Source organism: Canis lupus, chromosome 14 (assembly GCF_003254725.2).
Source record: "Canis lupus dingo isolate Sandy chromosome 14, ASM325472v2, whole genome shotgun sequence".
Taxonomy (NCBI): Eukaryota; Metazoa; Chordata; class Mammalia; order Carnivora; family Canidae; genus Canis; species Canis lupus.
This window is the reverse complement of record NC_064256.1, coordinates 6009232-6020721: the sequence shown is the minus strand read 5'-3', so window position 1 is coordinate 6020721 and position 11490 is coordinate 6009232. Positions and strand designations below refer to the sequence as shown.

At 44.0% G+C, this 11490-nt stretch overlaps 1 protein-coding gene across 1 annotated transcript; it reads right to left on the bottom strand.

Annotated features, from left to right (window-relative positions):
• Positions 1-4872: 4872 nt before the first annotated feature.
• Positions 4873-8165, bottom strand: KLF14 (KLF transcription factor 14). The gene has a single exon (XM_025471180.3). The coding sequence runs from the start codon at positions 8163-8165 to the stop codon at positions 7200-7202; it is 966 nt and encodes a 321-aa protein (XP_025326965.1). The 3' UTR covers positions 4873-7199.
• Positions 8166-11490: the final 3325 nt, after the last annotated feature.

Genomic DNA, 11490 nt, shown 5'->3' with positions numbered 1-11490 from the left:
AATATTGCAAAAACAAAAACACTAGCTTTTGCCTTTTGTGAAGGTTGGGAAAAAATTTAAAAATATGTTTATGTGTAAACTCAAGAGAATTGCCAGAAGAATGTATGTCTGTATTAAGTCATCTTTCATGTTCTAATTTTTGCTTTTTGTACTATTTGTACGCTCATTCTTCAGCGTTTCAGACCTGAAATAAACTTATTTTTTAATGTAAAAAAAAAAGTTTTGCTCAACTGTACTCATTTTTTTCTTCTGTTTCACTAAGTTCTGTTTTTATGGCAGTGTGTTTCAACCTTTTTTCATTACCACCCTTCTAGGAGACTTTTAAGACATTTTTTTCCTAATGATTGCCTCCTCCTCAAGTCCTAAACCACCCATATAGTGTTTATCTGTTCATGTTGTATGGCCTTTTGAAGGGCCACAAACATTGTAATATCGAACATTTTTTGACCCATCAAGAACCAACTTTAGTTACTTTGGGGGAAATATCTGTCATATTGAGAATGCATGGTCTATGGTCCTTTACTTTCTTTGGGTTTGTTTCTTTTCTTTTGGAGATAAAAGTTCATTCACTTTCAATATATATATATATATATATTTTTTTTTTAATAAACAATTTAAAACTTATAAAGAGCATTTTTTCCCCTAGCTATTGTCTTGCATCACAGAAGTTTTGCTATATAGTGTTTTTGGTTTTCATTCAGGTCTAAATTTTATAATTGTCCCTGTTGTCTGAGTCATGTACAGGTTTGCTTTTACATTTTCCAAAGCATGAGTTTTGCTTATATTTTTATAGTATTTTTATATTTGGGCTTATATTTTTGTTGTATTTTAAAAACTGCCTGGAGTTTTTAAAGACTATTCATCCTACTATATGGTCAATAGGAATGCCTATAATCTTTCAACATTAAGTTTGATGTTTACTGTAGGCTTTTGATGGATACTCTTTATCAATTTAATAAATTATCTTTTTTCTAACTAGTTTGCCAAGTTTTTTCAAATTAAATCACAAATTGGTGTTGAGTTTTCACAAATACTTATTTTAGAATCAAATGAGATGATCATGCTTATTTCTTCCTGATTTCTATTAACTACTTTGATATATTACATGTGTTTCATTCACCCTATGACTTCCCTTAGAGACCTAACTCTGTACGTTCTCTGAGCCATATTTGTATTCCTATTCTATTTCTTTCTTTAAAAAAAAAAATTATTTTAGAGAGAGAGAAAGGAGCAGAGGGAGAGAGACAGCAGACTCCATGAAGAGCACGGACCAACTGGGGGCTGGATCCCAGGACTCTGAGATCACAACCTGAGCCAAAATCAAGAGTTCTGCTCAACTGATTGAGTATTCCTTTTTTTTTTTTTTTTAAAGGTTTTATTTATTTATTCATGAGAGACAGAGAGAGAGAAGCAGAGACACAGGCAGAGGGAGAAGCAGGCTCCATGCAGGGAGCCCAACATGGGACTCCATCCCAGGTCTCCAGGATTACACCCTGGGCTGCAGGCGGCGCTAAACCGCTGTGCCACCAGGGCTGCCCTGATTGAGTATTCCTATTCCATTTCAATGGTAATATCCCTGAGACTAACCAAAAAAAAGTTGAAAGTATTGCCTACATATTCTGTATCCAACCTATCTGTGTTCAAAGGATGATTTTCTAAAGGTTTATCTACAGACTTAGGTAGGTACCTGTCAATATTCCCTTGGATCTGAGATCCCTGGCAGAAGTAGGCATTCCATTTTCTCTCTGAGAGTTTGTCTTCTTCTGTTATATCTCATTGGGTTCCAATCACCTCCTCTAACCTAGTAATGACTAAACTACCACCATCTTTTTTAGTCTCATCTTTAATATTGGTTAGCTTCTGAACTTTTGTATTTTCCATTTGTTGTCAACTCTAACCTCTAAGAACACAACCTTTCTTCTAAAAAAATCCTTCCCTTCCTCCAGTTCAGTCAACCTGTCTTTTTTTTTTTTTTTTTTTTTTTAAGATTGTATTTAGGGATGCCTGGTGGCTCAGAGGTTGAGTGTCTGTCTTCGGCCCAGGGTGTAAAAAATCTTTTAAGATTTTATTATTTATTTATTTATTTATTTATTTATTTATTTATTTATTTATTTATTTATGAGAGACACACAGAGAGAGAGAGAGAAAGGCAGAGACATAGGCAGAGGGAGAAGCAGTCTCCATGCAGGGAGCCCAACATGGGACTCGATGCTGGGACTCCAGGATCACACCCTGAGCCGAAGGCAGACGCTCAACCCCTGAGCCACCCAGGTGCCCCAAATGACCTCTTTATTCATTTTTCACCACTGCTTCCATTTTGGCTTCAATATCTAAACATATATTTGAAACAAATAAGATTCCTCTTTTATTTCCTCAAAGACTTGATTCTTAGGAAAAAGTAAAAAGGGGCACACCCTTTAAAAATACTCTTCCTATTGGGGTTATAATGGCATGGCTTCTCTCTACCTCAAGCCCATATATTAAAAAATTTTGCATCCTCTTTTTTTTTTTTTTTATTACTGATTAAAATTCACCATTCCTCTGTGATAAAACACAGATTGAGTCCCTGAAATTTCACTGTCAGGACTTATATAGTTAACGTACCTGGCACCAACTTGGGACATAAACAGAAGGGGACTCTTGCTACCCTTTGTCAAATAAAGAACATGGCCCCTCCTATAGGTCTCTCCCTGGCCATATAAAAGATGCAATTCAAATTAAGATAAAAGGGAACAGGACACCTGGGTGGCTCAGCCAGTTGAGTGTCTGTCTTCGGCTCAAGTCATGATCCTAGAGTACTGAGATCAAATTCCACATAGGGCTCCCTGCTTAGTGGGAAGTCTGCTGCTTCTCCTTCCCCTTGAGGCCCTCCTCCAGCTCATGCTCCCTCTCTCTCTCTTTCTCAAATAAATAAATAAAAATCTTAAAAAAAAAAGATTAAAGGGAATCAAATTGGGTGAAACTGATCTAATGTTACTTGCTAATCCCCAGCACAGTTTTAGGACTAGAATCTCCTAAACTTGTGTTTTGCAGTTTACCCAGAACTTATGCCATTGCACCTTAAAGTCCTCACCTACAATTCTGGCTGACAGTAAAGGCAGCACAAATTGTTCCATTCATTAGTGCTTCTCCTGGAGTGCCTTAGTGGCTCAATCAGTTAAGCATCTGACCCTTGACTTCAGCTCAGGTCCTGATATCAGGATCCTGGGATTGAGCCCCATGTCAGGCTGCATGCTCAGTCAGGAGTCTGCTTTAGGATTCTCCCTCTCCTTCTGCCCCTCCCCCCATGTGCTCTCTCCCTCTCTCTCAAATAGATAATTAAATAATTTTTTTAAAAAAATAATGCTCCCTTCTGCAGCAAGCCTGTCTCAACTATACCTGTATGAATCAAGATCAGCCACAGTGGCCTGTGCAGTCTAGTTTTGCAAAGTCCTATGTCCAGTACCTCGAAAAAAAGTAGCTTGGCTGTGGAAGCTAGTTGCTATAAGCTGCTAGGACTTGAAAAGGCCAAAGAACTCATCGGTCCAAAATCACTAAAGTGCTAAAGATTTGTGCTCTGGTATACCAGATGTCCCATCTCCACATATCTTATTTTGGTTCTCTAATTCCCATCAGAGTGACTATTTCTCAAGATATACAGCCAATGCATATTTGCATGTGTTAGGACTTAAGGGAGAAAAGTAATCCTATTCCTTTTCCCTCTAAGTTCTCAACTATCTGGATAATAGATGTAGGAATCAGACAAACGATGATCAAAATATCAGTATTTTGTTGATGAAGCTGTATCTAAAGCCAGAATTGGGTTTTCTAATACCATTTGCCTCTCTCACCACTCCCAATTCCTGATATTAGGATTATCCACCCAAAAGAGAATATACAAAGGAAACACTTACCTGGAGAGGTGCAAGGGGACATGGCCGCTCCAAAAGTGGAAACAGAGGGAGATGCTCTTCAGACCTGCCTCTGGAAGGCAGATCTGGGCCTCAGAAGGTATGCTTATTAGGTGATAGCTGGATATGAATGCACCACATACACATTGCAGGCAAAGAAGTACAAGAGAAAGAAGAGAGCTTAGGGTGTGTGTGTGTGTGTGTGTGTGCACGTGCGTGTGTATGTGTGTACAATGACCCTCTTCCCTGCGTCTCCATCACAGAAAAGTGAGTAAAAGGTAGAAACGGGGGTCAAGAGTAGCATCCCAGTATGTTTCCCTACTAGAAGAACAGAGAAATGGGGACAAATGACAGATTCTTGTCCCCTATGGATGAAGGCAAGGCCTGTACTCGTCACACCCTCCCAGGGACTGGGGATTCAATTCCCTCACATCCAAGATCTAACCCGGCATTCATCCCCAGCTTCCAACCCAGAATTCAGAAGAGTCCTATCAGTAGATTCCATTGCTAGATTTGGTCATGCCTACATCAGAATTCAGGATGACAGGGGTGGGGAAGGGCCCAGAGGTTCAGGCTGACCCCAACCAATCCCCAGACTCATTCACTAATTGAGCTCCATCTGTTTAACAAAAAAACAGCTTAGCAAAAGATACACCAATAAAGCCAGGAAGCCCCTTCCAAGACATTTCACTAAAAATTGTTTCTCAAGAGCTGTCTGGCTACTGGAATGAAAGGGTAACAACGATACCAAGACTAAGAAAGATTAGCCTATAATTCTTGCTTCCATTATCTGGCTACTCTAAGTGTTTTGAGTGTCCCCCTTCCCACTGTCCCAAGCCCTAGGAGGAGTCATTGCAAGACATACCACACTTAGATTGTCAGAGACCATCCCCAGACAAAAGTCCCCCAGGTCGAAGAACCCAAATAAGGACACTGCTTGGGAGCTTGAAAATCAAAAGCTATTTATCAAAGGGTAGTTGGAAAAGCCAAGCATTCTTAAGCCCAATTCCAGAAGAGTCAGTGGGAGTCGCTGTCCTGTTAGCTTCGCTGTTCATCTACCCAATGGCAGATCTTCTACTGAAGGAGACAATCCTCAAGAGGGCTCAGAGGGCCCTTCCTATCCAGCTCCAGCTGAAGAGACAAACAGAGCAAAAGGAGGACTCTTCCCACCACCAAGGTCCACCTGCACAATTGGGGGCCTCCTCTTCCCATATGTAACCCAAAAAAGAGCCCCACCCACCCCACTTAGTCTGCATCAGGAAACATTGACCCCTTCAAAGTCACAGGGCATACCCTTTGGGTCCTTCTTAAGGACCTCTCCCTCAGTGCAAGAGCACCTAGTAGAGTCCCAATGTCAAGTCTGTATCACTCACTCCCTCGAGGAAAATAGAATGCCCAGGACCAGCGAAAGAACAGAATTGGCACTGAAAATTAATCTACCAGGTCAAAAAAATAAAGTCTCTCCCCAAATGCCAAACAGTAATTCCCATTTTAGGTTCATATGATGTGGAAGGAGGAAATGGACTCAACCTGCTAAGAAAAGGGCTTTGGGGTTAAACACAACAGGCAAAATATTCAGCAGGGACTAGACATCTGAAGGAATTTAGAAGTGATAGGAATTAGGGAGGGAGGAAGGGAATACTGATGGCAGGAAGGGAGAGTGGTGTCCTTTGGCTAAGGGCCCAGAGAGGAGGTGAGGTAACCAAGCCTGAGGGAAAGAATCACTTAGAAAGCCAGATACCTAAGTTCTAGTCCTGGCTTTTGCCAGCAACTCAGCATGAGACTTTGAACTTATCCTGGCTTTGGTGTCTTCATCTGCAAAACAGGGGAAAGCAGTTTGTCTACCTAGATGCCTGTTATGGTCCTTTGAGATTATGGCACCCTCCACAAATGGGATTGATGGACTATTACAAGACATTCAGGAGGGGGGCTGCAGGAGCCTTACCAGAGCAGGAAATTCCTTTCAGCCCCATCTCTAGTAAAAAGGTCACATGTATACACATTCACACATATATAAGCAGAGTGGCCAACAACTTCATTCATTGCAGCAGACACATATAGGAAGAATAAATACTGCTGATGCTTGATTCCTGCATTGGGGCAGAGGGGTCCTGAGGGTGTAACTTGGAGGGACTTCAAGGTCAAGGGAGAAGGGTCCTACTATTTGATAATAATTTTCACTTTGCTGTTCCTTCCCCAAATCCAAGGCAGCCAGATCTTTGGAGAAAGCCACTCTCATCTTCCCTTCCCCAAACCATCAACTCACTTGCTGCAAAAACAAAAATGCACAGTTCCCAAGGGAAATAAACCCCCCCCTCACTAGCCACTAAGAAACGAACAGAATCTACCACACCTGAGATTACTTGGACTGGGCAGCTGGAACCACATGCCCCTATTTCCCTGAATGTTAACAATGGTCCTGAAAGGTCTTGTTGTGGACCTATTTCACCCAAAGTCACTAGAGGGTGAAAGGGGAACTAGCCTGGATCACTCTTTCATTTCTGTTGCTTCTATGGTTGTTTCCAAATTTTGAAACCAGTCTCACTGTGAGAGTGAGCCAGGAAGTTACCCTCCCCAAGTAGGAATCCAAATGGGAAGAAAGGCTATGACGCAAGTGCAGGGTCCAAACCATGCAACAGGACCTGCAAACAGACTCGCACCACTCCCCAGACACCAAGAAGCATCTCCCAGCCATACATTCACATGGACTCTTACATGGCCTCTCCTAGCAGAGGTAGCTGGGGCAATTAGGGGAGTGGAGGACATCAACCTCCCATCAACCTGGGATCCCTGTTTAAAAGATACTAAAAATAAATTAGTAAACATTGCTATTTACAGAAATAGAAATCATTTCTGTTTCCAAAGGCCTCTCACCATCCCAGTCCTGGACATTTCCAAGACTGCCACCCCTGACACCCTCTCCAAGGTCCTCCCCTCGTGGGTGGGTAAGACACCAGAGTCCTTTGAGACTGGGGGCTCCTCAAGCACCTGAGAATTCCAGTTTTACATCTCTGGTTCCATGGAAGGGAGACTCTTCAGGACTCTGGAGAGAGCACCGGGGTTCATCCCTCCTCACCAGTTCCAGGGGGCTGTCCTGAGGCAACCCTCCCTTTTAGGTTGGTACACGTGTTGTAAGAATTCCTGCTATTTTCGGGCCCCCAGTCCCTCCCCAGGGTCCAACGTGCCTGCCCGGACCAACCCTCGAAGCGGAGGAACCATTCTGTGCCTTGGTCTAATGACTCCGGGAAAAGAGGGATGGGCAAAGAAAAGGCAGGGACAACGGCCTGGGGATCGTCCTTGCGGGGACGACTAACAGCAATGACCGTCTGACAGGCAGGTGGTGAAGCTGGGCGCCTGGCCAGGGACGGAGCCGGAGCTGTCCACCAGGCTGGTGGGTTGCGAGTCGACGCGGGGAGTGCGACGGCGCCCGCGGTACTCGATCATGTCGGGATGATAGGCTGGGTGGCGACGAGCGTGCTTGGTCAGATGGTCGCTCCGGGAGAACTGCTTGGGGCAGAGGGGGCAGGAGAAGCGCTTCTCGCCCGTGTGCGTCCTGTAGTGGCGGGCCAGCTCGTCGGAGCGCGTGAACTTCTTGTCGCAGTCGAGCCAGTCGCAGGAGAAAGGGCGCTCGCCCGTGTGGGTGCGCTGGTGGGACTTCAGATGCGACGACTTGTAATAGGCTTTGTTGCAGCCCGGAAAGGGGCAACGGTGGCGCTTGGCAGCAGGTGTAACCGGCCTCCGACGGGGGACTGGACCTGTGGCGGGGGCGGGGCAGGCCCCTGGGGCCGCGCCGGGGCCCGCCCCGGGGACCGCAGGCGCTCCGGGGACGGCGGGCGCTCCGGGGACCTCGAGCGCGCCGGCGGAGTGCGCGGGTCCGGAGATCTGCGCCGCGCTGGCGGTCGGGGCCGGCTCTGAGCACGGGGTCGGGCCGGAGGAGCCGGGCGAGGCGCGCGGAGCTTCCCCCGAGTTCTCCCCGAAGCCCTCCCCGGAGCCGCCGCGCAAGTCAGCCAAGACGCTTGCAGCCAGCAGGTGGGGCGCGGCGCCGCCCGCGCCGGGGCTGGGGGCGGGGACCTGGGGGAGCGGGGGGACCGACGCGGGTCCCGGTGGCCCCGGACCCGGCAGAGCGGACTCCGGCGGCGCCGCACCCACCTCCGAGCCGGCGGCTCCGCCCGCGCCCTCGGGGTCCGGCGGGCGGCGGTGAACCACGGCGCCCGCGGACATGGACACCAAGCACTCGGCGGCGAAGTAGTCCAGGCACGCCACGGCGGCGGACATGCTGGCACCGCCGGGCCGCCGGCGAGCGCCGTCCGAGCGCGGCCGGCCGCGGGCGGGAGAGTTCTCGGGAGCGTCCGTCCCGCAGCCTCGGAGCGAGAAGCAGGAGGCCCGGTGCGCGCCGCCCGCCGCCCGCCGCCCGCCGCCGCCGCCGCCGCCCGCGCGGAGCCCGCCCCGCCTGACGCGCCCCTGACGCACCGGAGCCCGCGGGGGCGGCGGGACCCGCCCCGGCCCGCAGGACACCCCCTCGGAACGCGGGGCCCACCGGGCTAAGTCATTTTTAACAGCCTGAGAAATTATCTTGTCTTCGCTCTCTTGCCTCTGCTGGTGAGCCAGGTAATTTTCATAAAGAGAAAACTCCCCGATCGTAACTTCTGGGCAGCCTGCCGGCGTCGCCCCCCCCGCGCCCGCTGGTCCTCCGCCAGCGCGGTGTCCGGCGGAGTCCGAGAAACTTTTTTTTAAGGAAAAAGAACTGCTAATACCTGATGTGCCTTTCGGTTCATGACTGCGATTGCTAGGTGAGCGGGCTGGAATTACATCGCATTTCTGTCCACCGCTGTCAGCCCGAATGTAAAATCTCCCCAGGTCCGCATCCAGAAAAGTTTTCTCGTGGAACAGTCCCGCCGTTAATCCGGAGTCGGTACCAGTCCCCCAGATCGACCCACTACGTAGCCATTAATTAATAGCATTTTGAACCAGAAACATTTCTAACCTTGAAAAGGCAAAGAATCCTCTCATGGTTGAAATTGAAACTTAAAATCCTTTGAGTAACGATTTAACTATTCAACCAACGAAAGGAAAATGCATGTTTAAACTGCATTAACCTGTCACAGGCATACAAACAAATTTCCACGCTGAAATATAAATTATAGACTAGCAGCGAGATAAACACATTAAAATGGACTCCCACAATTTTAATAATAGAAAGTCACGTTTCCAATTAGGCAACATCTTTTATTTTTTCTTTTGACAAAAATTTAAAATAAGAAAACGCAGCACATGGTGTAGAACCGCTCATTGTGATTGTGGAGGGTTTTCTTTTTATGTGATCAGGTATCTGTTGGGTTTGTTGTTTTTTGTTTGTTTGTTTGTTTTTTTCTTTTGCATTTCTTCCTTGCTTTTTTTCCTCCTTTGATTTTTGAAGAATTAAAAACATATAGGGAAGCAAACAGGATGATTTCTAAAAATAGTAATAGCACCGTTTTTGACATACATAAGCTTTACTTATATAGTGTTGAATTATGTGCATTTTGTTTGTAATTCTTCAGTACTTTTTATTTTGGAAATTAAAGATGCATGTACATCCAGAATAACATACATTTGAGTATTTATTTCCTAGAATAATCAAATGTAAAATATTTGTCATATTTGCTTCAGGTTTTTTTTTTAATTTATATTAAAGACTGCAGCTAGAGCTAAATGTCACTTTATTTGCCTCCCTAATTCAACTTTCTCCCTCCTTACTTCCCTAGGTAATCAATATTATAAAGAGTGTATTCTTTCAGCATTTATTATTATACCTTTATGACCTAATTGCTTATAGATTTATATGTAAATATATATACCCATGCTTATGCATTTTAAATTTTCTTTATAAATGCTACACTAGTGTACACGTCATTTTGCAACTTACAAGTTTCTCCTCAATATGATTTTGAGAACTATCCATGTTGATACCTATAGAATCTGCTTTTTGCATTTCAGTAGTTTTATTAATATTATCAGCTATATTATTTTTATGGACATTCCAGTCTAAAACAGGTAATTATTATAAGGTTCCTTCCTCTAAATTTTAGACAATTAATTCTATTTATCTACACAGGTGAAATTTCTATCAAAGCATTCTTTACTAGCTGCTTTTCTTTTAGTTTGATTATTTGGAAAAAAATATAAAGATATTTAAAAACACAGAGACATCACAGGCATCCAAGTCCCTAATGATACTATTGATGACTATTAACATTTTGTCAGGTCTGCTGCAGGTCTTTTTATTTTTTCTAATTGAAGAAATTCAAGATTTCTGATAAAACTCAAATCCCTTTGTACCACCCACCCCTGCCAAAACCATTCTTCACCTTTTTCTCCAAAGGCAAACACTATCATGAATTTAGTAGGTAACTTTCCAACATAGGTTTTACACTTTTACTGTTTATAAACTCATAAAAATACAGAATATTGTTTTATTTGATTTTTAATATGTGTGGTGTTAGACTGTACATATTCTGACTTTTTTTTTTCTTCATGGTTTGTTTTTATTTTTTCTCTCCATGTTGATAAATATAGATCAGTTCATTCATTTTACTTGCTATATTGTAGATCTATGCATATAAATGTGCCTTGTTTATTCATTCCTCTATTGATGAATATTTAAGCTGCTGCCAGCATTTGGGGCAATGCTAATATGAACATGCGTGTACATGTGTCCTTTGCACATATGTGAGAATTTCTCAATGACTCTTCCTAGATGGGGAATTGCTAGGCTACACGCACATGTTCAGTTGTATTAGAGACGCCAAATGGTTCTTCAGTTTACACATCCACCAGCAGTGGATGAGAGTTCTTATCTCCCTCACATGACCTTCACCACTTTTTAGATTCAGAATTTTTTCATTTCTAACAATTTGACTTTTTAAAACCCAGCATCTTGTTGTTTTATTTGCATTTCCCTCACTACTAGGGAGGCTGAGCACTTCTTCATATATTGATTGACTATTAAGGTTTCGAGTCTGTGATTTATTTTTTTACAGTCCTCACCCATTTTTCCAAGGGGCAGTGTATGTTTTCATTTTCCCTTGTTTTATAGGGGTTCATACGTATAAACAGTAGATTGTCTCAGTCTGTGGCTCTTCTTTTGACTGTCTGATGTCTTTTGTTCCATAAAAAATGTAAAATGTGGTCATATTCCTTGATCTCTTTATCATTTGTGTCATTTGTGTCTTATGGAAGAATTCCCTCCATACCTGATACCATGAAGATAGCCTTTTTTTTTTTTTTTTTCTTAACGTTTTAAAGTTTTGGTCTCAACACTTATAAAATTGATTCCCTGGAACTTATTTTTTGAATGGTGTAAATTACAAATTTAATTTTACTCTCCTCTTTCCCCAACATGGAAAACCTGTTATCCTAACCTGATTTACCAGACAGTCTTTTATTCCCCCATTAATGTGCAGTGCCACCATGGTGAAAATTAAATTTTCATATATTCATGGATATGTTCCTGCTTTGTCCTTTTCCACTGATTAAACCAATTCGGAGCCAGTACCACACTGTTTTAATTATTATGGCTTTATAATAAGTCTTCGCATCTAGGAGGGCGCCCACACCCCCA

What these genes read in the sequence shown, in the direction of transcription:
- KLF14 (XM_025471180.3), bottom strand. Translation starts at nt 8,165, where the DNA reads ATGTCCGCCGCCGTGGCGTGCCTGGACTACTTCGCCGCCGAGTGCTTG.